We start from the raw sequence: 27,507 nt of genomic DNA, 5'->3' as shown, positions 1-27,507 counted from the left end.
TGTTAATAAATTGAATGAAGATGAATATACATCTAATGTTCAATCTTGTTATATTATGTTTTACAAAGTTTTGAGTTCTTGAATTCAGAGACAATAATCCAAACCTTAAAAGGAATAATTACTAGATGGCTTACAACAAGATGAATAACCCAAAAAAGCTGATAAAATTATTTGCATCTTAGAAAATGAAATTATACAATTGACTCAAAGTCATAAACAGAAATGGTTAGGGTCAAATTCTTGAGGCTGAAGCAGCTCCATGAATTGCAGCTATGTATAAGAGCTGAGTAGCAGACAAAATAATCATGAAAGCCTCCATTGTTCTCTGCATATGAATACAACAATAAATTCTTGAGCGCAAAAACCAAGTCATTTTAGAGATATAGTATATTCGAAAAATTAGGAATTCTGTAATTTCAAAAAATGAAATACTAGTTGAATTGTCATTCAAAACTCACCAAACGTGAGTTTCTGATGTGCAGCTCAATCTCTTTGCATCCAAACCTTGAAAAAATAAAAAATAAAATGTTAAATGTCTAACTAAGGTCTAAATCCCACAAAATGCACACTTATTGGTATTTACCCCATGGCAAGGCATGTAATGGTCCAGGAAATGGTGGCAGCAGTGGCCGCGGCAGACAAGCTACCGGCATCCCAGTGGCGAAGATGGTTGAGGCCCGAGATAGCAGCAGCAACACCCACCACCCCGGCAAGCATAGCGAACGTCACAAAGAAGCCAGTCGCTGCGTTCCCCATCGGGAAGAAGATCGGTGAGAAATGTGCCGGGAGCTCCAATCCAGGACCTGTTTGTACAAATCAATGCACCAAAATAGTTTTAGAAAAAGTAGTACTACTACTATTAATTTAATTCAAATATTAGCATATGACACATATATACCAATGAAGAAGCCATGATCAATAGCTCTATTGATGGCCCAGCTACCAATCCCCAACACTATAGCATACATGCAGAAATTGAGAAAAAGAAGAAGCCCTGCAACAGATCTAAAGCCCATCCTATTCCAAATCGAACTGATTATATATAACAAGATCAAAGGAATATCAAGAAATTTTTTAGGCTTTTTTCCATGTGTTTTGGGCAGATTTGGAAGGGTTTTATAAGTGCCATGAACGCTTACATTAATGTTGCAATAATTCTTTTCTTGTGAATGTTCTAGTTCTAGATTACGATTTTTGGATAAAGTTGGAAGCTTTGTGTCAATGGAAGGAAAAGTTGAAGGCCATAGATTCTTGCTTGCCTCACAATCTGCTACACCTCCCAACTTTTTATTTGAATATTGTTGAATCCTTCTTCAGTTTGTCTTTATTCCAACTTTCATGATTTAATAAATGCTGAATCTCTTAAAGGAAATCTTCACTAAAACCATAGCGGACCGTTTTGTAAGTTCATTATACAAGTGTCGAGTCGAGCTTGATCATTTGTGGTTGCAAGCTTATACAGTATATTTTATTTTAGTAAAAAATAAGAATCACTACAAAGAGTATTTTTTTTAAGGGCACAAAAATTATAACACAATTATTAGCATTTGAATTTTTTTTCAAAATAATCATAATTAATTTGGATGCAAAAGAAAGAATCCAAAAGTTGAAGGTAAATTATCTTATTTTTTTTTCCTTTTTAGGATGCTTCTATTGAGGTCCCCTAATTTAAATTACAGTACAAGTGATGTTTAATTTCATTAACCTTAAAACAATCATCCCTATCTTAAAAAAAATAAATTATTTGTCCGAAGATATATTATTTTCTTATGACAAATAACTATTTAGATAATCAATATATTAACTACACTTAAAAGAATGATTCATTAGTCCACCTAAAGTAAAACATTTTGCCTTTTAGAATATCTCACCTTAAAGTGATTATATTTTTAAAAATAAAAAACATCTAATTTATTTTGTCTTTTATTTTATTTTTTTTCACTTAACACATTAAATAATACTACTAGTAGTATTACATAAAACTTGTTACTGAAAAGAAATGATTCGCTTTTGAAAATATAACGATTATATACATTACATTTTAGAACTAGGTTATGAGTTTAGACCATGTTTATCAGTGATGTGTAATTTTCGAGTTTAAATATCAAGTGTAAAGCTCACACAAGTTTAATAAATTGACTCTAATATTACAATGAATCTGCAAGAGTACAGAGTCGATTGTAGTACTTCGAGTGTCGAACCACATGGAGGCGTAGGCTATTTAACTCCAAAACAAAGGAAAAGCATACTAAAAATGATCTTGATTTGAAGGTTTTGATTTCTACAAATTAAAGATGATCTAAAGCTACAAGTTAACGAAAGACGGACTCTTTGAATGGGGAAATATGTCACTCCAAGTTGCTTACTAGGCTTGTATTGTTCTACACCTATATTAAAAGCACATATTTGGGATTAACTAATCAACCTAATCGCGTGCACTGAACATGTTTGCGACGTATAATTCACAGTCAGCTGAACACTTGTTCCATGAATTAATTTTCGAAGATATTAAATTCCTGCAGAAGCGCGGGAATTAAAGATCATCTACTATGCGAACTTACCTAATCCACTATTAAATTATCCTCTGAACAATTCTAATTCAATAGCAATCCAACAATCAAACACTCATAAACTATGTTAAAGAGACAATAGCAAAGGAATTAACATCACTACGTTATTAGCCAAAAACATAGTGAATAAATATTGCGCACATTGTTGGACACAAAAATATGATTTCAATGGTGTAAGAACATTTTTACAAATCCTAGATTACAACTTGGAGCAACATAGAGAGTTTAGCCTAAAAACATTGTGAAATATGCAATAAAAACCGTAGGATTCAAGCTCTCGTTGAGTGGAATCGGGATTTGGAGACGGATAGTCAGAATATTGGCCGGAACTTCTTCCTCCTCTCTTTCTCCATTTTCTCTCTTTTTTCCTCTGCCAAAAAAACGTCCACTCCCCCTGACACCTTTGTCTTTGTTGAATAAATAATGCCCCCTCACCTCAGAAACGTCCCATCACTCTCTCTCTTTCTCTTCTCTGCAACTGCCGAAAGAAACTGCCTTTGCAGTATCATTTATCCACCCGGCCGGGTGGTATTTTTTAACTGAAAAATCACCCGGCCGGGTGACTTGAAATCGACTCCTCCTGGACTTTCCATACCTCGCGAAAATCACCCGGCCAGGTGAATTATTAGGCATAAAATACACCCGGCCGGGTGGCCAATTTTGAGAGCTTTCTGGACAGCTTTTTCACAATCCGAGCTTCATTCTTTGTTTCACCATTTATTCCTCTTCCTACACCACAAAACATACTTTTGAAAGCATCAAGCTATATAAATCATGTAAAGTTAGGGGAATAAAAATGTACAATTTGATTCACATCAATCAGCAACCCCCAACCCAACCCAACCATTCACTTTTTCAATATTTAATTCATTTTTATCTCCTCCACATCATTTTCCACATCATTAATATTCATCCAACCCAACCACACATATTTTCATGGTTTATCAATGACCACCCAACCACACTATTATATATTTATTTTTATATTATTTTTTAATACTATTATTATTACATGAAATACTTATTATTGTAAATTTATCGAAAAACGTAATAAATGACAAACTAAAAATTATAAAAAACAAACAAATAAAAAACATAAATTACAATCATTGAAATACGAATTGAAAATACATAATTGGTGCTCATACATAAGATGGAAACTAGACATTCAATTCGGAAAATCATCAAAGCTAGGGAAATAATCTTGAGAAGGGTTAACATTTTGGGAAGGGCTGAAGTTTTGGGAAGGGTTGAAGTTTTGGGAATCGGAGAATATATTATTCTCATCATCCTCCATAACTAGCAACAAGGGAAACTAAAAAATATGAAATTCTATTAAACAATAAGGATTATAGGAGGAGAAAAGATGATATTTTTTTTGTGTGCAAAACTATAGCAAATGTGGTCTCTATTTATAAAGGAAGAAAAATTATGAATTTTGATATAATTTTTATAATTTTTTAATATAATATATTAAAGATATATAAATTATTAAAAATAATAATATCAGCTAATGAAATTGTGTCATTTGGCACAATCTCATTAGCTAAGTGGTGGAAGATGAGGAGAGACCGAAAGGTCTGTTGGAAGAGAGAGAGACACATGTGTAGATTTTTTTTAATTGCATTACTTACGTGGAGGTCGACCTCCACATACCGATAAACGTGGTCTTATGATAGTTTCACCATTAGTTGACCGTTGACGAGCTAGTGTCAAGTTTCAAATCATCTCTTTGTTTCTTATGAGAGTGACATTATTCACTCATAATTTATTTTGTTAATATTTCAAATTAAAAAAATTAGTAATTTATTTGTTAGTGATTTAGTAAAATAATTACTAGTATATAAATTTAAAAAACGCAATTTTCTTGTGACTGTTATTATTCTCTTCACTATATTCAAATCATTTATTTTAAGAATAAGTGAAGTGGAATAATCATTTAAAGAGATTTGATTCATTACTTATTTTTATTTAAATTTATAAAAAATTATTGATAAAATACATTGTGACTACACACATCTGTATTGTAGTTATAACGCCTTCGCCGGAAATGAGAGGATTTCTTCACAATGATTAGAAATGCTAAATTTTCGCGCCAAATTCAAAAGTTTTCCTTTTTCCAGAACAATTTATCCGATTCTAAAGCGCCTTCGTTTTCATCAAAAATCCCCACAAAACCTAGCAATTCCATAAACTGGGGATTCAATCAATACCAAAAATCCCCAAATGAAACGATTTCATCTCGAGATGTCTGCTTACGAACAAAAATTATATCTTCCTGCGTGAACAACTTCAAATTGGATGAAGCCCTCAACCTGTTCGATGAAACGCCGCAAAGAGACTTAGTCATGTGGAATCTGATGATCAAAGGCTGCATCAGCTGTGGGAGCCTCGATATGGCCCTGAAGTTGTTCGATGAAATGCCTGAAAGGAACGTTGTATCTTGGACAACGGTGATCAGCGCGTTTCTCAAGAACGGGATGGTCGAGCAGGCGAGGGGACTGTTCCAGGAGATGCCGGAGAGGGACACGGCCGCGTGGAACGTGATGATCCACAGCTTGTCTGTGAATGGGAGAGCAGAGGAGGCGAGTTCAATGTTTAAGGTAATGCCGGATAGGAATGTGATCTCGTGGACTACGATGATCAGTGGGCTCGATCAGATGGGAAGGAATGACAAGGCGCTCTCAATGTTCGTGAAGATGGTGGGGATTGGAGTGAAACTGACTTCAAGCACTTTATGCTCTGTTTTATCAAGCTGTGCTAAAACTGGGGAGCTCTGTTTAGGGATTCAACTCCATGGCCAAATTGCAAAGCTTGGATATGCTTTTGATACATATATTGTAGCTTCATTGACGGGGTTGAGGTGAAGCTCGAGCACTACGCGTGTATGGTGGATATATTGTGTAGGAGTGGGGAGGTGGCGGAGGTGGAGCAGTTGGTGGAGGGGATGCCTATAGAGGCGAATGCGTCGATATGGGTGGCATTGTTGAGTGGGGGAGGTGGAGGTGGAGGTGGAGGTGGCAGAGCGTGTGGCGGAGAGGATTTTGAGGTTGGATCCCAGGTACACAGCAGGATACGTGCTTCTGTCGAATATTTACGCAGGTTGTGGGAGGTGGGGGGACGTCGCGAGGATGAAGGCGGCCGGAGCAGACAAAGAAACTGCTCGGAATACGTATTTAAACTAAGGGGATTCTTTTTAGAGAATTGTAGCAATTTTTTTATAGAGTAAAAATGTGATATCAATGAAATCAATTTTATATTTATGAACAATTTCAAGGGCATATGAAGCCTCCTTTTACATCAAAATGAGTTTATGCACAAAGTAAATACTAGTAGTAGCAAGGCTGATCGCCCCGGAAAACTCCCCAGAGGTAGAGGCTGCCTTGGAATCTGGTGAAGAGCAGCGGAAGATCAACGGAAGTGAAGAGCAGCAGCTCCGTGTGCGAGCCCATGAGCGGCACCGTCAGCGCTGCATCCTTCCGAATCAGATCAAACATGAGGGAGTCATAGCCGGTCTCGTGCTTGGTCACCGACGGGAAGAAGAAGAGCGCGATATCATCATCGGTGGGGCCCCCCTTCCGCTCGAAACTCTTGGGCCACACCGACGCCCTCGGCACCTTCTTCCATTTTATCGTCGCCGGAAGCCGCTCCGCCGCCGATCGCACCGCCGCGCACGCCCTGCTCGATACGCAGCCCTTCAAACCCTCGAATGTCTCGCAAGTAAATTCGACGTAAGAGTAGACCAGGAAACGCCCCGCCCACGCCGCGCGAATCAGAGGCTGTGCGTGTTGCTCAATTCGGTGGTGATTAGGGTTATAATCCCCAATTCCGGCCGAGTAGCGTTTTCGTGATTGATTTTTGTTGGATTTGTCGGTGGAACTCTCCTCATCGGAAAAGTACGATGTTCTTTTCCTGCTTGATGCTTTCAATTGGCACTCAGAATCAGAAGTATTCTCCATGCTCTTGAATTCTCTCTCTGGTTTAAAGAATTTTGAATATGCGGTCGCACTATATAGAAGAAGATAACCTAGTTTTGACTGGACTTTGAAAGGAAAGTGGTGACCTTGGAAGGCAAGAAATTATACGTCTACCGTCTACGAGTTTAATTAAGGCAACCGTAACTAGGATTTTATTCTCATAATCAAGATTATTTCTGGTGTATAAGGTAATTTATCCCAACCTTAAATCATGTTTTAAACCTATTAAATATATTCACATCTTTTTTAATTGGTATCAATGCTATCAATCGTTTTTTTAGATAACTTTCCTAATAAATACTAATATAAATTAGCATTCTCATATACTATCAGTACAACTTACACCGTTTGAATTACGTTTAAAGCATAGAAAGTGATAGTACTATATTAAAAAAATGATATAATTGGTAACTTTAAAATTGGGATAAAATTACTACATTTATAAAATATTAAACATATGGAGTACTTGTGATAAATTTTGAAAGTTGACATAAAAATGATAAGACCAAAATTGTTAGTAGTAGTAGTATTAACAAATTCCATCATTAACACAATATCATAGTGTTATACCTTCACAATTTCGATGATGGATAAAGAAATTAGAAGTTCAAATACAACTCAAGTATTCAAAAGTATTTACTGAAAAAGTCAAATTAAAGGAGAAAATGGGGAATCACTAATATTAAAAGACAAGTATATATGATGTGCTAAAACGATAAATTGGGTTGGATACGACCATAGCAATCTATTGAGATTAATTCGAGCTATGTAAAAGACAAACAATAGATTTAAGGGATAATAGTCTATTAAATTATTAAGTTAGTCAAATTTTGGTTAGTTTTAGAATTTTTGAAATTGAAATATTAAATCAAGAAATTTCAATTTTTCTCTGTTGTACAATCCATGTAAGAAAAGAAATACTAGTAGGCAAAAAATAAAGGATTGTATAAAAAATAATTTATTCTAAAGAAATACTCCATGCCATTTCTAACATCATTAAAAATGATATTTTGTGCATTAATGGAACAATTAAAAAAATTGAAAGTTCCTAAATTAATATTCCAATTTTAAAAGTTGTAGGACAAACAAGATTAGACCAAACTTCACAATTTAGATGGCTATTATCCATAGATTCAAATACTTCATTAGTTTCCAAAAAGCAAAAACTCTTTCCATTTTAATCTAATTCCTAAAACTAAAAAGTTTACATTCTAGGAAACTTCTTTAAAATATTAATAGTATTATGGAGTACTATTTAATTGTTAAGGGAGTATTAAATTCCGCCAACACAATTCTCCAGTTTTGCATACGCCAATGTTAAATAGGGTAAAAAAGAGGGCAAATTATAATGAGTTGGATTTTAATAGATATAAAAAAGAATAAGAAATAAATAAATGTCTTTGAATGAATATGTAGACAGGAAATTAGTAACAGAAAACTTATAGAGAAGCAATCTGTGTCGCAAGGTCTGTTCAAGTTGTTTTGTGCCATCAAAAACGAAACATCAAGACATATAATACAGTTCTTGACATTAGATACCAAGGGCATTAACCAAATAAACCTTAGTATTATTATAAAATAATATTAATAAAATTATTGGGATTACTGGCAATCTCAGCCGAAAGATGGTGAATTTGTTTTGGATAATCACAGGATATCAGTTAATTGACAACAAATTTCATCACAGATTGCAGCTTGCATTTAAAAAATGTCGTAATTAAAAAAATAAACTTGAGATATGGATAAGAGATCAGATGGTAGTGCATGAAAGTATTCATCATTCAAATGCAGATTATATATCTATATGGGTAGATTATCATCATGTCTCTTGTTGATATCTCAATGAATCAAAAAATTGTGAAAAAATTTATACAAAATTTACAAGAGGAATCAGAATTTGAAAATGTCAATCACCACGTTACAACTAATGTTTAGATGCAAATTAAGCCTGGGGCGACAATTATCAATCATCATATTCCTCTTAAGAAAAATCCAAACGACCGAAATAAATTTGAATAAATTGAAATAAAATGCGGAATAATAGAAACAGAAGTAGCTTCCGAAGCTGGACGGAGCTGAAAATCGGGATGGCGGCGAAAGGCTGTGCTGGCTTGTGCTTTGAGATCTGCTTTCCTCCGCCGCTGAGATATGGTACAAGTAAAATGCGAGAGGTTTATATAGAAATCATTTTGAATTGGGGTTTTAGGGTTTGGGTGTATACGCCGCGGATGTACATTTGGAGATTTGTGGTGCGTCGCACCTGAGTACATTGTTTTAATAATATTGTTGTTTTAGTATTTATTTTTATTTGGTAATATATAGTATTTTATTTTGTTATAAAATTGGATTTAACTTTGACTTTTTTATAAGTTTTAATTAATCATAATAATAATACACCCCAATGTGAGGAAATTATTTAAATGTTTATCATTTCTCTTCAATTCATCAAACTCCACTGATTCACTTCTATTACATAATTTACAGCTTAGAATTACTCTTTTCATCCTACTTTAGGAGTATTATTTGACTCCACACATATTATAAGAAATGTAAATGAAAATTGATGAAAAAAGATAGTGGAATATGGGTTTAATTTACAACTTGGAAATACTCTTCTCGTCCCACTTTAGTAGTCCTATTTGAGTAAGCCACGAATTTTAAGAAATATAAAGGAAAGTTGGCAAAAAATATAGTGAAATGTGAGTCCTACTTTTACGGAGTATATTAGTTTTATAATAAAATGTAAGTGAAATGAGTTTATGGAATGTGAGGATTATTACCACTTATGAAATATACTAACTGAGACTCTTAAATTATGAAAGACTAAAATAGAAAACCAGGATTGCTAAAGTGGGATGGTGAGAGTAACATACTTTGAAGAGGAGTGTAAGAGGTGGATGAGAGGGTCGAGCCACAGAGAGCCGAGTGACGTTCAGAAGGAGGCACTATTGCTCGAAGGATTGAAGAAGGGTGAAGAACCCTTATGTGTGAATGTTTCTAGTTGCCAAAGTTGGCTACCAGCCAGCTAGCTATAGCCACATGACACAACTTCAACCAATCGGGTGAAGCCTTTCAATGAACTATAAGGTTCCACCTAACCGGGTGGATTGAGGCCAAACATCCACCCACCCCATAGGGAAGGGAGATTTGCCTGCTTGGACTCGCTTTTGGTACATTTTATGCACATTCACATACCAATTATCAATGTTTTAAAATCCGGACCGGACCGGCCGGTTCGACCTGTCGGACCGCGAACCGGTAAGTAGTCCGGTCCGGTTCATCCCTTTAAACCACCACTGCATTGAACCGCCGTGAACCGGTGGAACCGGCCGGTTGGATTGTGAACCGGAAACCGGTTTTCTATTTTTTTTTTCAAAATTTTTTAAAATTTATTGTTGGTAGAGGTTGAACTCATGACCTCTCTTCTAGTTAAGAAGACCTCTACCACTCCACCACATGAGCTCATTGAACAATTTGAACTTTAAATATTTTTATACATTAACCATTAATTTTATCTACAAAAACCAATAATTCATTTTAATTTTATTATTCTTTAATATAATTGTTAATTATAATATATATAATTATCATCCTTTATATTTTAATGATGCTCTACTTACCACCTATATTATTATTAGTACAATATAAGATTCATTACTTACTATAAATAAATTTTTTATATTACATACTTAATTTATATACCCTAGCTATTGACATTAATGAATAATCTTATCTAAACTAATTAATAAGTATTTAATTATATATTATTTTATGAAATAAATTTTCTTAAATTAATATAAACATTATCTATTTTAATACATGAAATATTAAATTTTTATCTAGACTAACTAATATTAAATATATATCTGATTATATTTACTAAATTTTAATATTATTTATATTTACACATCACTAGTTATCTATAAGGTTTAATGTTTTGTGATATATTATTAATTGTAAATCATTTACTAAATATAATATATTTTTATATATTTTTGCAACAGTAAAATGGTTAGACCGGTGGTTCGACCGGTTGGACCGGTTAAACCGTGAACCAGTAACGTCGCCGGTTCGCTTGCCGATCCGGTTTTTAAAACATTGCCAATTATTAATATCCCGATTACTCACGAAAAACATAGTAGTAGTTGTCATCGCTAGTCTCAAACAAAATAAAATCTTACTAAGGAATGTCCCATACCTATTAATAATATCCCTATCGAAAAAAAATCTAACCATTATTGACGCCAAGTAGTTTTAATATTCACACACACATATACACACTTACACACTCTTGACCAATGTTTTAAAAACCGGACTGGTAAGCGAACTGGTGAAGCTACTGGTTCATGGTTCAACCGGTCGGACCGATTTAATCACTGGTCGAACCGTTTTACTGTTACAAATATGTATAATTCAATTTATAATGTAAAATATAGTGTCTAATATAATAAATAATAAAATATGATCAATAATGTATCACAAAAACTTTCAATCTTACAAATAATTAGTATATATACAAATATAAAATATTAAAATTTAGTGAATATAATAAAATATACAAATTGTTAGTTAGTGTGAATAAAAATTAAATATTTTACATACAAAAATAAACCAAATTTATATTAATTCAGAAAAAATATATGTGGTGGAATAATCGAATACAAATTATTAGTTAGTTTAAACAAAAGAATACTTTAATATCAATAGTTAGGATACATAAATTAAATATATGGTAAAAAATATATATTTAGTAAATAATAATTATAATAAATAAATATATTGAAAAAATAGAATCTTACTCCCTCCGTCCCATGTTGTTCGCACTTTTCATTTTAGGCCGTAAATTTGGGATTGATTTTTTAGTGTAATTAAAATAGAATTTTAAGTGTAATGAGACATCACTTAATAAAGGAGCTCTTAACTTAAACTAACATATTAATTGAATGCATTAATTCTAACTTAAACTATAAATAGAGTAAGGAGTTTGTGACGAGCCGAAAAGCAACTGTGCAAGTAATATGGGACGGGGGGAGTATAATATAACGATAGTATTAAGCGTTATAGTAATAGTATAGTAACTAGGAAAGTATAGATAAAATTTAGAGGATGATAATTATATATATCATAATAAATAATTACATAAAAAATATAAAATAAATGAATTATTAGTTGGTTTAAATAAAAATATTAATATTATATGTATAACATTGTTTAATGTTCTTATTTTTCCATGTGGGGCTTGTGGTGGAGTGGTTAAGCTCATGTTAATTGGAGTGGAGGTCATGAGTTCAAGCTCTTCCAACAATAAGTTTTTAAAATTTTGAACACAAAAGGCAAAAACCGGTTTCCAGTTTCCGACCAGACCGGTCCAACCGGCCGGTTCAAACGGTTCTCGGTGACTCAACCTCACACTGGTCTAAATAGGTAAACCGGACCGAATTATTTACCGGTTCGCGGTCGAACCGGCCGGTTCAAACGGTTTTTAAAACACTGCTCTTGACAGAGAAGCTTGCTTCACCCCACTATTTTCTACCAATCAAATAATACTAGTAGTACTAAGGCCATCCACAACGATGTTCCTAAACCGTTCCTTAAACTACTATTTGCGGGTCCCACTGTACTTTTTTACTCCATTCCTTAGACGGACTACTTGCGGTTGAGCTTCCGGGGGATTCGGGGTCGAACCAATTTCCCGCCTCGGGTCCTTCGTCTTGGACAATCATGTTGTGCAAGATTATGCACGTATACATGATGTCGACCATGTTCTCCACGAACCACGTACGAGCCGGGGCTTTGATGATGTTGAAGCGCGCTTGGAGAACCCCGAACGCCCTCTCTACATCCTTGCGAACTGTCTCCTGCTTCTGCGCAGAAAGAGTCTGCTTTGGGTTCGCAGACCTATTGCACGTCTTCACGAAGGTAGGCCACTTCGGGTAGATGCCATCGGCGAGATAGTACCCCATTTTATAAAGCCGGTTGTTGGCGACGAAGTTGATGGCCAGCGCTTTACCATCCAAAACTTCGGTCAAGAGGTCGGACTGGTGGAGCACGTTTACGTCGTTGTTCGACCCAGGGACCCCGAAGTACGCATGCCAGATCCAAAGGCGGTAGTCGGCAACGGCCTCGAGTATAACGGTTGGGTGGGTGCCTTTGTGGCCGCTCGTGTAGGACCCCTTCCACGCCACCGGGCAATTCTTCCATTGTCAGTGCATGCAATCGACGCTGCCGAGCATCCCGGGGAATCCGTGCACTATTTCGTGAAGGTCGAGCAGGAACTGACGATCGGTCGTGCTTGGCCGTCGGAGAAATTCATCGGTAAAGGCTGCCCGGACGCCTTTGCAGAATTTGAGCAAGCACATTCGCCCAGTGATGTCTCCGACGTGGATGTATTCGTCGAACATGTCGACCGTTTGTCCAGTCGCAAGCTGGCGGATTGCTGCAGTACATTTCTGCAGCGTCGTGTGGCTGGGACGGCCGACCGTGTCGAACCCTTCCTGGAAGAACTCTTCCCAGGCTGCCAAAGTATTCGCGACGTGGAGAAATAACGGTTTCCCCATGCGGAAACGGCGACGGGAGTACGTATCTCCCCAAACCGGGTTATCGCAGAAGTAGTCGCGTACTAACCTTGCGGCGACTTCCTCCCAGTTACGATGGATGTACGTACGGGAGCGTCGTTGGGGCGGCGCGGCTTCTTCCGCCTCCCGTCGTCGATCTTCTTCAAGTGATTGTTCCAATATTTGACGCATTTGTTTAAAAGGATCCATTAGTTTGATTAAATTTGAGAGAAGAAAAACAGAGTTGATTTGAGATGAAAATTGGGGTGGAAATAGATAGGATTTGAGAGGAATAGATGTGTGTTTGTGAGTGAAATGAATATGAAATAGGAGTATTTATAGAGTAAATAAATAAAAAAAATAAAAAAATATAAAACGGATAAAAAAAGGTCACAATACCGTTGCAATTTTTTTTTTATTAAATTCGAATTTTAAAAAAATGAATTATTGCGTCACCGTGACGAAACCCGCTCGCGGGGCAGCGAGTGGGCGTCACGCGTGCGCTGAGAGCCCGCCACGTCGCCTCGGCGCGTGGCGGAACGTGTCGTGCCGCGTGCCGCGGCAACGACACCCGGCATGGCATAGGCACGGAATGGCAACGACACGGCGGCTGCAACGCGTGCCGCAGCGGAACCGTTCCACCGGAACGGCACAGGCACCGCAACGGCACATCGTTGCGGGTGCTCTAATTCTTTTTGGAGATTACGAACAACACACATAGAAACACCAAAACAAATCACCAAGCTTGAAACAAGCCCTAGAGTTCGTAAGAGTGGCAATCATGATCTAAAGAATCTTGTTTTTTGGATCAACTATTAAGCTTGTTTTCAGGATGGTATGTCTCATACCTTTATGATTTTATTTGTAATAAAACTTAAGGAACTTTTCTAGGCTTCTATCTTTCTTCACTATGGATACAGACACTTACAAAGTTTATTTGCTTTCACCATCATATTATTTTGCCAGACTATTTGATAATATTATCCATAATATACATATATATGTGCTGAGACACAACACTATGAATTCCTAAAAGTTTAGAACATTAAAATAAATAAATGAGGCGAAATGAATAATACATTGTCGCAAATTTAACAATGAGGGTAATGAGTTGAAAGATTCACATTTCTACATGTAAAATAACTTCACAATCAAAGCTCATGATGGTCAAATTTAAGTATATATTTTTTTGTAATTTTTTAAAGTCATGAAAAAATATTTATGCTATTGAAAATTTAATTAAGTTTTGAGGTACCAAAAACTTAGATGGAAACGAATTGACATAGAAATTTCAATTTGGATGAGATCAAATATTGAACAGTTTCAGTTTTATCCGTGCCCCACCACCCACCCACCCACAAGCTACACCATCCCACGCACAGATAAAAGAAAAACAGAAATAAAAAAAGGGGCGAGTGAGGAAGATATACTCAAACTCGAGCTTATATAGATAGAGAGCGAGGGAGGAGAGGGTTTCCGATAAATCTCGCAACCAGCTGCGGATGCTTCATCACACAACTACAATCCAATTCCAATAACTGCACCACTCACTCTATTTCGTGCTAGAGAGAGAGAGAGATTGATTGTCTTCTGTGTTGAACAAATTGGAGTAGAAGAAGAGGGGAAAGTGACTGAACAAGGAAACAAGGCGAGGAGTAGCCCTAGATCTGTTGCCGGGAGGATGAGTACAGCCAGGGGAAGCGGCACGGGGAATGGCGGCGCCGTGCAGCCCATTCCCGCGGGGGCAAGGAATGTGGTGCTAAGCTTGAAGGAGATAGTTAACTGCTCCGACGCCGAGATCTACGCTGCTCTCAAGGACTGTAATATGGACCCTAACGAGGCAGTTGATCGTCTCCTACGTCAGGGTATTTTCTTTAACCAGCCCTAATTTTTCTCTCTTGTGTCTTTACTGTTTCCTTTCCGTGAGGAAGAGATGCATTGGTGAGGATTTAAGATGTTTTAATTGAAAAGGTTCACCTTTGTTACGTTTTAGTTAGTGAATACACCGTGGCGCAAAAACCAGAACTCTTAATACACCATATGTTTTTGTTTTTGATAATTTTTTTAATAAAAGTATACTTGGAAGAGATTCAAAGAAACGATTTTTACCTTGTGTGGGAGTTTCGAAAAAAGTTCTGAGCTATTTTGTGTTGACAATGTGATAAGAAGATTATTTTCAAAATGACGTCTACCTCACTTCTTAACTAGATGATAGTTTTTGCAAAATTGGCCATCTCAGGATTGGTACTGAACTTTATTTTTTTTGTTTATCATATGCATTGTACTGGGATTTTGCTGGTAAATGGTAATTAGCTGGAGGTGGTGTATGAAAGACAACTTATGAGTTGATAAGAAAAAGTTCGAGTGGAATTTTTTTTCGAAACATTGGATACAGTTTATTCACTTTTTGGCCATGTTATGCACAGATCTTTTTGGAGGTTCTGTTGTACTGGCTCGTTCTGGTACTCTATCATGCATCATACCATTCTTTCTCGATATACAGTAGACATACTCGTTCTGGTTATGTGGGGTTTTTTTTGGAAAATGCAGTTACTATTAATTGTACCTCATGTCTTTCATGACTGAATTGCTTTTCAATTGAGAATTAAGTGTGTATACTTGTTTGCTGGCTCATCGGCTGAATGCAGCAGTGAACTATCCTACTAATGGAACAGTTGAAGCTGAAATCATTGTAATTATTTCTTTGATTAAAGTTTTCTCTGACATGTCTTTTACAATTTTGTAGATCCTTTCCATGAGGTGAAGAGCAAACGAGAAAAGAAGAAAGAGGTTCGTTATTTATGACATAGGTTCTGGATGATATAGATAGCAGACTCTCACTTACAATATAAAGGAAACAACTTTTATATTGGCATAATATCTTATTCATGAGGCCGTGTGTCTGCTGGAATAGTTTTTATGACACATTTATGGCTTGTGGTCTGCTACCTGGATTAATTTGTTTCTTTTTCTTGCATTACCCTTTATATGCATAATGGTTCAGCTTTAATGAGGATGCTGACCTAGTACAATAACTTATGTTACAGCTTCGATATTATTTGAAATGAGCACGGGGACATCCTAATTTGTTTGTTACAACTGTTATGTTCCAGGGTAAAGATAGCTATGATTCGAGGTCGCATGGTGCTAATAGTTCAACTAGACGCAGCAGGAATGGTGCAGAGCGCCATGGTGCTTCTGCAGCATACAGTGCATCTGCAACATACAGTGCTTCTGGTATGGCAGCTTCGATTTTATTGGGTTTGGTCAATTAGAATGAACATTGCAAATGTCTTTAAACAAGTTTGTTCTTATCAGAGTCAATGCATGGAAAGCCAACATATAAGAAAGACAATGGATCAGCTTCGTATAAAAGTAACTTTTCTTCAGCAGCTGGTGTGTCAGTAAATAATAGAAGCCAAGTACCTTCAGGCCTCAGGTTTGTTTTCACTGAACTCTTACAGTTTGTCAAAAATCTGTACTTCAATGTTTAAATCAAGGAATTGGTGTAAAGTGTGCTGCCTATTTGTGTTATCCTTGGTTTTTCTAAGTTTATAGAGGCATGTCAAGGCTTGTTGTTATTACAATAGTATTTATTAACTTGCGCTTGAACTTCAATGAAGAATGACATATCAGTGTTTTTGTTATTGCTTTTTCTGCTTTTCATGATAAATTTTTCTTAAGAATGGAATTCATGTTTCTATGTGGTGCGGGTTTGTTAATACATACTACCCCCGTCCCATAACCCACATTTTCCATTTTGGGCCATCCCATAAATATAGTCCCTTCTATTTTTGGTAACTTCTTTCTTTCTAATAAGGTGGGCCCCATCCTCCACTAACAATGCTAAAATTGCTTTTTCTTTCTATCTCTCTCTTACTTTACCAATTGGCATTAAAACCCACGCTGTCCCAAATGTCCATATTTTTATGGGACGGTGGGGTATGTAACTTTTTTTTGCCTTATATGAGTCTGTTCTTTTGATCCTCATATTCTTTAATGCCATGAATAATAATGCATGTGTGTGATAGTGTTCAATTCAAATCTGTGGATCCCTTGAAAGTATAATATTTAATAATCTTTCTGATGAAACTTATTAATCTATCAATGACAGTAATGAAGTAATGTATTTATACCATAAAGAAGCCTTGCTGTTATTAATGCTCTTTTCCTATACTGTTATGTTGTAGTGATAGCAGCGCTGCTGAGAGTAAGGGATCCTTGTTGGGAGCAGCTGATGGTATGCAATCTGTTGCAAAGACACCTTCTGGATACCAATCTGCCTGGGGGGGTGTTCCTGGTCAAGTTTCCATGGCTGATATTGTGAGGATGGGCAAGCCGCATAACAAAGCACCTCATGCTCCGAGTGCATCTCACCACCAATTTCAAGACGCCCCAGCAACTGAACCGTTTCCCCATTTAAGATCTACTTCAAATCATGCTTCTAAAGCTAATCAGTCAGAAGTTTCTTCAGTTCAGCATGCTCCTAGTACTGATGAATGGCCTGTAGAGAAGCCAGTTCCTACAAATGTTATTCCTGTCCCAGAATATACAGTTGATGGTGAGCTGTATCCAGATGCATCTGGTGTATCTGAAGAAATTGATCACCACTATGAGGAAGAAGTGGTTCAAGAAAGAGAAGATGATGATATTGGAAACTCTGGTGGAAATGATCTGAGTGCTGTTCCTGTAACCGATAGGAAGATTCCAAAGAATGATTCAAGAAGTTCATCACTATTTGAGAATGAGCTGTATCAAAATATGGCTCCGTACCAGTCCAATGATCCTGATTACGAGCTTCATGAAGGTATATTCTCTTTTGGATTTCTACTGAACTAAAGTATAACACCACCTAAAATTTGAAGAACATTTAGTAGGCTACTTATCTTGTGAAACTAACATTTGATTCTTGCTTTTGAAATGTCTTATGGTATTAATATTAGTTATGATATGTAAAAAGAAAATGACTTGGAGCGTCAGTTTTTGAGGCTGGAATATGTATGTTTTAGATTGTTGGCTCCTGCACGGCAGTCACCTTGCCATACATGTGTGTGGTTCAAAGAATCCTAGTCTTATGTTTATGTTGGTGCCTTGGTGGCTACCTCAGTTTCAAGTTGGCTATTGTTTGCAGGCGAAGAAGTTGGTGCTTCAGTGGCATCAGTCACCCGAAATATCCAACAGCTAAGTGTTGAAAAGGATGATACAGAGTTTCCATCTGAAGAAGATACACCTTCGGTGGTAATTCCTGATCATTTGCAAGCTCAAGCAGCAGAATGTTCACACTTAAGCTTTGGTAGTTTTGGACCTAGCATGAACGCTTCATATCCTTCTGGAGGTTTGACATCTGCGACCGTAAAAAGTAATTTAGATGAGGGGCATAATGAGGCTGATACTTCATCAGCTGGTCATGCGGATACTAGGTACGATTATTAGTGATTTCCAGATATTGCTTATCTTCTTCAAAATCCTGAAATCTCTTGTTCCTTTGCTGCAGACAGTCTGAATATTATATTGATGATTCTCTTAGAGATACATCTGATAGGTTTCATATCAATGGTCCTAATGGTGGCATTGCGGAGACATATGATGCACCTTCTGCTTCACAGCCCGAAGAATTGAAACCTGAGAGTACTGAAATGGCTCATGTAAATCAATATCCTTTTCAGTCTGCGAATCCTAGTTATGCCTTAGATGATGCTCAAAGGCTGAATGCTGCTTTTAATGAGACTAGTCCCCAGATACACAATCTTGCTCAATTTTCTAATGTCATGGTAAGATATTTAGCCCCTTGCTTTATTAAGAAAATTATTTGATTTCTAAGATTGCACTGGAAATGGAAACAGTAGAATGTATACCTGTTCTTACCTGAAGTGAGTTTTCTAACAGCCTTCAAACTATATTCTCAGCCATTTTAGTCCAAAAAATCGGTATATTTCTATGTGATTGGAAATGGAAAGTGTTGAAGATCATCTTTGAGTGGGCATATCACTTCCCCTTGATGCACATGCACACAGACATGTCTTGGGAATAAGTGGGAAGAGGGGGATTAGGATCAAATTATAGCCTTTACTTCTCACCTTATTTGGATAGCAGTTATTAGTACCAGTAAAAGGAGTGTGCTCTTGATTTTTTGCATTGATGCATGAATGTGATACATGAGTAACTTTTCTGTACCCGAGCCGAGACTAACTTTGAAGAGTTACTCCTTGTTCTTCAGATTCTTCGCTCTAGTTTAACAACATATATTTTCTTATGCTGCTTTATTCCTATTTTTATTTGATCTCACATCTCTTTGGTGAGTGAATGTGTTCATTTATATGTGGATGTTAATTTTTTAAGGTCTTTGGCTTTTACTTATTCTTGCTTTGTAATTATTATTAGCAGCAGTCGTACCCAAATTCACTGCAAAGCGCATTGCTGACTGGAAATGTTCACTCTGCTAGAGATTCTGATCTTCAATACTCGCAGTTTCCTGTCTCGCATTCTATGGCTGCAAAATATGGGAACTCTGTTTCTTCTGTTGGTGCTTCAGCAATGTCTGAGGTACCCATCTAAACAAATCATTTAACTACAATTCTTTGGTGCTGTATAAATTACGTTTCTCTCATGGATAATGTTTTCTTTAGCTTTGTCTACTTATAAATATAAATAATACTACCATATATCACTTAGTCTGGTGGCTGATTATGCTTATCGGGTGCTTCAGGCTTTGAAGAGTGCTAATTCATCATCTCAGCCTACTCCACAATCGCACTCAGGAACGAGTGTAGCCACTGGACCTCCTCTCCCCCAGCAACATATTGCTGTACATCCATATTCTCAGCCGACGCTTCCTCTGGGGCCGTTTGCCAACATGATAAGCTATCCCTTCATGCCTCCGAGCTATACATACATGCCTTCTGCTTTTCAGCAATCATTTGCTGGAAACAGCTCGTACCATCAGTCCTTGGCCGCTCTACTCCCCCAGTATAAAAGCAGCGTCACAGTTAGTAGTTTGCCTCAGTCTGCAGCTGTCCCGTCTGGATATGGTGGCCTTGGGAATACTGCTACAGTCCCCGGAAATTATCAGATGAATCCTCCTACCGCCTCATCTGGATCAGCTATTAACTATGAGGAAGTCTTGGCTCAGTACAAGGAAAGTAGTCACTTGCTCGCTCTTCAGCAGCAACAGCAACAGCAACAGCAGCAGCAGCAGCAGCAGCAGGTAACTCTTCATTTATATGCTCTCCAACTGATTCCAGCCAATTTCTTTACGTCTCTGATAGAAGTCTTGTATTATAACATCTGGCATTTTCCAGAATGAGTGGCTTCACGGGCAAGGTTCAAGAACTGTGCAAGCTGTTCCATCCAACGCTTATTACAATTACCAGGGACAAAGCCAGCAGCCTGGTGGTTTCAGGCAAGCTCAGCAGCAGTCACAGAACTATGGAGCCCCTGGGTACCCGAATTTCTACCATTCGCAGGCTGGGATATCGCTCGACCAGCAACAGAACCCAAGAGACAGCACACTGGGTGCCCCTCAAGGACAGCCTAAGCAGTCCCAAATGTGGCCCAATGGTTACTAATCAGCTCTCGCGCTTCTTCAAGGAGCCTGCAACGAGTGCACAAGCAAACCCTCTCTAGGCGTCAAGATGACGGGCTGTGCCTGTGCACTTGCCTCGAAGGTCCACATGGCTTGCTCGTCTTCAGTTGATGTAACTTAGAGAGAGATATGGCTGTTAACTTGTGTTGGTGGAGATGTGTTTTTCCTTTCCACTTGCACTATATGATATAGATCAACTTTTCTTTAGAGAGAGCTGCTTCTCAAGTTAAAGGTTTATTGTCTAATCATGTTTTTTTTCCTTTTTCTTGTTCTTTTTTCTCTTGCCTTTCTGTTGCATCACTGTATCATTGCTTTGTGTACACAATAGGAGGAACTGAGTTTTGGTTTATTGTCATGTCTTTATTTTAAGTCAGGTAATTAATTTGAGATGCCTTCTTAAGTTCCTCTTTGAAATTATGATAGGTGGCAACTGAGTTGCACTCACACGTGAAGCTATATTTTTTCAAAGAAAACCAATAAATAGAAAATTCAAATTGTTTAATTGGCTAAATCTAGTTCACTTTAGGCAATTATGTGTGTTACGAGTACTATTTTTCAAAAAGCTTGACGCTTTTGTTTTTGTTTATTTGGGGTTATTTGTGTTTTTGTTTATTTTGGGCTATTTGAAAAGATTTGCGGACTTCAACATAATTTTGATTTTAGGTATTTCCTCAGTCCCACTTAAAATATCCATTTTTCCTTTTAGTTTGTCAAAATTAAAATTATATTCGCACATAAATTCATCTTTCCTTATTAAAATATTTAATTATATTTTTATCTTTATTTACTCTATTCAATAATTCTTTTTAAAATTTCGTATCACACATTTTAAGTGGGATGGAGGGAGTACTTACTACTTTTATAAAAATAGTACATCTTAAAATGATACTGAGTTTTAATACACGTCACTGATAAAATAAAATAGGAGAAAGATAGAATAAAAAAGCTTAATTACGTCTGCTTTCAACCGCTTTCAATTGAGGCCCATTTGCATGGTGCTGGCCCATTTTGAACCGTTTTCCTGTGAAGGACACTCATCACTTGTCATTCACCGCTAGCTCCAAATGGCACTTTACCCTCGTCTCTGCGTTCTCTCCTCCAACGCCCGTGTATATCTCTCTCTCTTCTCTCTCACACACACACACAGCGTCTTTGATATTGAGATTTCCCGGTGATTATGTTCAGGTTGTAGTGACGCCGCTCTTGCAGGGAGTCTGGACTGGTTATGGACGGTAACTTTCTTCTTCTCCGATTTCTCTTTTTCACCGTTTTTGAATCAATTTATTCGTTTTCGCATCTTAATTCGAGTGATCTGATGCAATTTTCAATATGTTCGTATATACGAGAACCAGCGGCATGGCGATAAAATTGTGAGAGAAAAATATAGAAATATAATCAATGTGTGCCTAATTAATTAATTATTTTTATTACTCCATATTAGCTACCTGTAGGCCGTAGGAATCGCCATTAGTGCCAGCTGCATGCTCGGATTTCTATTGTTGATATGAACTTTCTTAGCTTCTGCAGCTCGATGCTGTGAAATTTATGCACGAGTGAGAATTGTTTTTGCGCTGAGCATCGTAATGTCGCTTGAGCGTTGGATGTCTCTATCGAGGTTTTTGTGAATACGATTTCAATGAGTGCGAAATACTTTATTTTTTTTCTACCTTGGACAGCTCGAGTATTCTTGTTGCTGATAGACCTCAAGGCCATGAAGGACGCTTGTTGAATAATAGCAGTCTTTATGGAATTAGGACTTTTTGTACTAACCAAGGTTAGTGGTCGCACTGGAGCTGCTACTATTGATTATAGATGTTCGGTTTTGTTGTAGCACGGGTGATATACGTTTGCTTATATGGAATGCTCGATTTGTTTATGGTAGGGGTGCTTTTATAGTATTTTGATAATTCAATGTGCTGGGAGTGATGTTGAGAGGAAGGGATTATGTGGAGGATATATTAGAAGAAAAGAAATCTTAGGGATCAGAGATGAATAAGATATTGTCGTATCAATCACTAACCTTTAGAATATTAGAAGGCACAGTTACCGAAACACCCTCTGACTTAACGACGATTATGGTTGATTTTGAGGTTACAGTTTCAAACCGAGTTCTCTTTGGATATGATGCTGATGTTCTTGAATCTGGTGTCTTTCTGAAAGCATTCTTAATTCTTCTTGCGATTTATGTAATTGAGAATATTCTCCTGGTAATGGTTTCTTCTTTTTGTGCCAGATTTGGCTAGTAAGAAGTGTGTGCCATGCAGCTCCAAAGATTTGAGGCCTATGACTGAGGAGACAGCCAACATTTTGATCAAAAGGGTATGGAAGTTTATATTGTAAGCTTTGTTTTATTTGCGTATTTTAATTGGTAATTTATGGCTCAGGTTCCTGGATGGAATCTTGTGAAGGAAAATGATTCATGGAAGCTGCATCAGTCCTGGAAAGTTAAGACTTTCGCCAAAGGAATGGAATTTCTTCGGCTCGTGGCTGATGTTGCAGAAGGTGAAGGTATACTTCTTAAACTTTTATCTAGATTATTTTGGGTGGTTTCCTATATTCTAAAGTTCCTTCTCTACAAGTGTAAATGGACTGGGGTTGGGATGTCATTTATATGAACCTCTCAATATACTTGAAGTTTTATAAATGAACTTTCTTGTATTGAAGTTCATTTGTGCACTTTAAACCAATTCCGAGCGATCTCGTATTTTCAATATTTCCCCTCCTTTGTAACTTAAATTAGAAAATAACGTTAACCGTAAAAAAGTTGTTTGTTTTTTTTGGTTATCTAAGAGTAGCCTCACATTGTAAGGAAGAGTTCTTTCTTTTCACCATGGAGATACACGCCCCCTGAATATGCACTTCTGCCTGAAAATTATCGTTGTATAAGGAATATGCGCTCCTTCTATATGTTTCTGTTTGGATAAGGAAAGCGAGACAGATATGCAGCTAATATTAGCATAGAAGTTTGGTTGGCTAGGGATTGATTCAAATTACCATCTGATTGGTGTTCTACATCTTTCTCAACATGTCTTTATTTGATATAGGCCATCACCCAGATCTTCACCTTGTCGGATGGAACAACATAAAGATTGATATTTGGACCCATGCAGTGGGTAAGATCCCCTCGAATAAACTTTGCTCTCCATTCTTGTTGGTTACCATTGCAACGAAAGAATGAACACCTTAACGTTCATTCAAACACCACTGATCTCCTTAATAAAGCTTATATGGATTTATTCTAATTATTGACAAACACATATCTAATCAGCATTGATCTTCTCATTGAATAATGAGATGTTCCTTTTTTGATCGGACAAGCATGACTATTTCATTTTTGGCCCTTTAGTTTGTGTATTTCAGAGAAGTTGTTTCACGAACAAACGCCTCTTGATGCATTCTATCTTTTTTTTATGGTGCAGGTGGACTGACTGAGAATGATTTCATACTTGCTGCAAAGATCAATGGACTTAATCTTCACAACCTTCTAAGGATAACACCTACGGACAAGTAACAGCCCGACATTGATAGACATGTGTTCACACATGATATTTTGTGATAGATTGCATTTGGTTGTTTTTTTTTCTTGCTTATTTATATTTATATGTTTTTATATTGGTTTTGTGTGCACCCGGTCAAAGGTATGTTTTTGAACGAATGGACATGGTTTATCCAATCTGCTGTTTATTTCATGTCTGAATATGGTTCTATTGCAGCTCCTCTTTTATTTTACGCTAAACAAAAAGTTTGTGTGATTTAAAACAGAAATAAATTTAACAATCAAATCAGAACAAAAGGTGTAACAAAAATAAAAAGGCCAGGAACTTATTGGTACTAGTAGTGCTCCTTATGTATCATTCTACAGTCATCTAAAGATATCCCAAACTTATTTATCACAAAATCAAAACTTTTAACATTTACATTCGTATTTTCAGGGAGGTTTTAATGAACTCTAGTTAAAAATGACACTATACTAAGGCCGAACACAACTAGGCCGTCTACTGTGCCGGACCGCTAATATATTACTACCTCCGTCCCACATTGTCACATTTAGTGTGGACGCGGGTTTTAAAAAGTGTAAAGAACATTTAGTTGAATAAGTTAATGGACCATGAGTCCCACTTATATATATATATATATATATATATATATATATATATATATATATATATATATAGAGTAGTGATCTATGGCAAACACCTCTTAACCATATAACTAGAGAACAAATAATAGCCACAAGATCAAAAAAATCAAGGGCTAATATTAATTTTCGAATTTAATGAGATATTAGCTCCCTCAATCACAAATTTACTCCATAATAACAAGTCAGGGGTATTATTGTCATTGCACAAAAAAATTAGATTATGTAAATTTTTACTTCATTTGAAGGTTAACTTCACGGACATGAAGCGAGTGGATCTGATCAAGGAGATCGCGGCGGAGTTCGAGCTGATCGCGAACCGGCTGTCGGAGACGGAGGTGGCGACAGTGGCGTCGGTGGTGGAGCTGGAGCCGCAGCATCTGGCGGAGATCGCGAAGCGCGCGCAGAAGCTGACCGGGCCGAAGAATGTGAAGCTGAAGACGGTGATCGACAAGTCGCTGCTCGCCGGAATCATCATCCGCTATGGGAATTCCGGCTCGAAATTGAGTTTAATTACTCTTAGGTTGCTGAATGTTGTATGTGAATTCAAGAATTATTGAAGAATTCGGAGCTCTGTTCATCAAAGCTAGAATTTGCCCGAGCAAAGGCGGCGATCGGTTTCAGCTATAAATACGGCGAATTGAGCTACGGAAATTCTTGTAATAATAGTAATTGAAGTTCATCCTCTTCTAATTCGGCTAAATTTTCATTCTTAATTATTTATTTGATCAGAGAGAAATTTGTAAATGCTGATGCTAGAAGGTGTTTGATCAATCTGATTTTACTTCACTCTTGTTTAGAAAACGCTTCACTCTTGTTCACAAAACACATCACTCTTATTCTGATTTTACTTCACTCTTGTTCACAAAACACTTCACTCTTGTTCAGAAAACACTTCACTCTTGTTCAGAAAACACATCACTCTTATTCTGATTTTACTTCACTCTTGTTCACAAAACACATCACTCTTATTCTGATTTTACTTCACTCTTGTTCAGAAAACGCTTCACTCTTGTTCACAAAACACATCACTCTTATTCTGATTTTACTTCACTCTTGTTCACAAAACACATCACTCTTATTCTGATTTTACTTCACTCTTGTTCACAAAACACATCACTCTTATTCTGATTTACTTCACTCTTGTTCACAAAACGCTTCACTCTTGTTCACAAAACACATCACTCTTATTCTGATTTTACTTCACTCTTGTTCACAAAACACATCACTCTTATTCTGATTTTACTTCACTCTTGTTCACAAAACACATCACTCTTATTCTGATTTTACTTTACTCTTGTTCACAAAACATTTCACTCTTGTTCAGAAAACACTCCACTCTTGTTCACAAAACACATCACTCTTATTCTGATTTTACTTCACTCTTGTTCACAAAACACATCACTCTTATTCTGATTTTACTTCACTCTTGTTCAGAAAACGCTTCACCCTTGTTCACAAAACACATCACTCTTATTCTGATTTTACTTCACTCTTGTTCACAAAACACATCACTCTTATTCTGATTTTACTTCACTCTTGTTCACAAAACACATCACTCTTATTCTGATTTTACTTCACTCTTGTTCAGAAAACGCTTCACCCTTGTTCAAAAACACATCACTCTTATTCTGATTTTACTTCACTCTTGTTCACAAAACACATCACTCTTATTCTGATTTTACTTCACTCTTGTTCACAAAACGCTTCACTCTTGTTCACAAAACACACCACTCTTATTTTTTGAAAATCTCTTCAAACTAAACAATTTACATTTCATAAAATGAATAATTGATCAAGCTTGGGACCAAGGGCCACCTACCAATATACATACATGATACATCCCCTTTCATCACCACATTCTGATACCACAAACCTTACTTCCAACAATGCCATCCAAAAAACACAAGCCCAAGAAATCATCCATCACTAACACACCGCAGCCGCTGCCGTATCGCTGTCAACAACAGTGTCCTTGGACGGAGTTTCTCTCAACTAACATCACCGCCGCACACAATCCGTGGCGCACCAACGCAGCTCCGCTCCCGCTGTCACCAAATCACGGCTACCACCACCAACATCAACACGATGCGACGCCCATCACAACCAACCGCCCCAACTCTGCCACGTCGCCAGTGCCTGCATCAGCGCCGCCCCAAATCGAAGGAGATTTGATCGCAGATTTGGAAGGAGAAAGAAAGGAAATCACGTAAATTTGAATTTGATAATGTAATTTCCAAAAATACCCTTGGCCTATTTTATATATTAAAATAAATAATATTTGTTCCATTAAGATGTGTGGCTGGGATTTGTTCTCTAGTTATACACTTAAGATTAGTTATATCTTGATCACTCCCCTATATATATATATATTAGTTTTATAATAAATGTGAGCAGAATTGGTTGATAAAATGTTGGTCTACTAACCATTTATGGTAAAATGTGACACTTAATATGAGACGGATCTAGTATTTTCTAGCTATAAATACAACACAACACTATCATAATTCACACAATTTTAACCATTCTCCAAAAGAAAATCTCTTTATAAAAATTCAATATAATACTTATGACGACGACCGCATGATCGGTGATGCTATTATTAAAATAATAAAGGCGGTCGAACCAATAGGGTGATTTGTAAGGGTATCCACTATAAGGCGGACACGCCCAATAGCCCCGCCCC

General features: G+C 36.9%; 4 protein-coding genes and 4 non-coding genes across 9 annotated transcripts; 3 read left to right on the top strand and 5 right to left on the bottom strand.

The window, feature by feature from the left end:
- Window positions 1-145: 145 nt before the first annotated feature.
- Window positions 146-1,123, bottom strand: LOC121808214 (membrane protein PM19L-like). Its single transcript, XM_042208607.1, has 4 exons — window positions 899-1,123; window positions 584-803; window positions 459-504; window positions 146-325 (listed from the first exon to the last, which is right to left on the bottom strand). Exons 1-4 carry the CDS (start codon window positions 1,014-1,016, stop codon window positions 233-235), a joined length of 477 nt encoding a protein of 158 aa, XP_042064541.1. The 5' UTR covers window positions 1,017-1,123; the 3' UTR covers window positions 146-232.
- A 3,490-nt stretch (window positions 1,124-4,613) lies between these two features.
- LOC121808193 (pentatricopeptide repeat-containing protein At5g46460, mitochondrial-like) lies at window positions 4,614-5,524 on the top strand. The gene has a single exon (XM_042208579.1). The coding sequence runs from the start codon at window positions 4,640-4,642 to the stop codon at window positions 5,435-5,437; it is 798 nt and encodes a 265-aa protein (XP_042064513.1). The 5' UTR covers window positions 4,614-4,639; the 3' UTR covers window positions 5,438-5,524.
- Window positions 5,525-7,955: 2,431 nt separating this feature from the next.
- Window positions 7,956-8,097, bottom strand: LOC121810100. Its single transcript, XR_006052362.1, has one exon. It is a non-coding gene; the product is annotated as a small nucleolar RNA F1/F2/snoR5a (small nucleolar RNA).
- A 57-nt stretch (window positions 8,098-8,154) lies between these two features.
- On the bottom strand, window positions 8,155-8,240 carry LOC121810159. Its single transcript, XR_006052416.1, has one exon. It is a non-coding gene; the product is annotated as a small nucleolar RNA Z196/R39/R59 family (small nucleolar RNA).
- A 51-nt stretch (window positions 8,241-8,291) lies between these two features.
- Window positions 8,292-8,377, bottom strand: LOC121810156. The gene has a single exon (XR_006052413.1). It is a non-coding gene; the product is annotated as a small nucleolar RNA Z195/SNORD33/SNORD32 family (small nucleolar RNA).
- Window positions 8,378-8,434: 57 nt separating this feature from the next.
- On the bottom strand, window positions 8,435-8,525 carry LOC121810102. Its single transcript, XR_006052364.1, has one exon. It is a non-coding gene; the product is annotated as a small nucleolar RNA U31b (small nucleolar RNA).
- A 5,967-nt stretch (window positions 8,526-14,492) lies between these two features.
- On the top strand, window positions 14,493-21,032 carry LOC121808134 (nuclear factor of activated T-cells 5-like). 2 transcript variants are annotated; one of them, XM_042208501.1, is made up of 10 exons: window positions 14,493-14,966; window positions 15,848-15,891; window positions 16,215-16,338; window positions 16,420-16,540; window positions 17,292-17,908; window positions 18,233-18,521; window positions 18,596-18,872; window positions 19,483-19,644; window positions 19,808-20,305; window positions 20,400-21,032. In XM_042208501.1, the coding sequence occupies exons 1-10, from the start codon at window positions 14,783-14,785 to the stop codon at window positions 20,664-20,666; spliced, it is 2,583 nt and encodes an 860-aa protein (XP_042064435.1). In that variant the 5' UTR covers window positions 14,493-14,782; the 3' UTR covers window positions 20,667-21,032. The 2 variants fall into 2 exon arrangements, with proteins under 2 accessions (XP_042064435.1, XP_042064436.1); XM_042208502.1 differs by having other exon boundaries at window positions 14,494-14,966; window positions 19,486-19,644.
- A 614-nt stretch (window positions 21,033-21,646) lies between these two features.
- Window positions 21,647-24,221, top strand: LOC121808209 (pterin-4-alpha-carbinolamine dehydratase 2, mitochondrial-like). The gene is made up of 7 exons (XM_042208601.1): window positions 21,647-21,792; window positions 21,869-21,915; window positions 22,360-22,457; window positions 22,917-23,002; window positions 23,068-23,191; window positions 23,728-23,796; window positions 24,103-24,221. The coding sequence occupies exons 1-7, from the start codon at window positions 21,748-21,750 to the stop codon at window positions 24,192-24,194; spliced, it is 561 nt and encodes a 186-aa protein (XP_042064535.1). The 5' UTR covers window positions 21,647-21,747; the 3' UTR covers window positions 24,195-24,221.
- The last annotated feature ends 3,286 nt before the right edge of the window (window positions 24,222-27,507 follow it).

This window comes from Salvia splendens, chromosome 6 (genome assembly GCF_004379255.2).
Source record: "Salvia splendens isolate huo1 chromosome 6, SspV2, whole genome shotgun sequence".
NCBI classification, from domain to species: Eukaryota; Viridiplantae; Streptophyta; class Magnoliopsida; order Lamiales; family Lamiaceae; genus Salvia; species Salvia splendens.
This window is presented reverse-complemented; position numbering and strand designations above follow the sequence as displayed.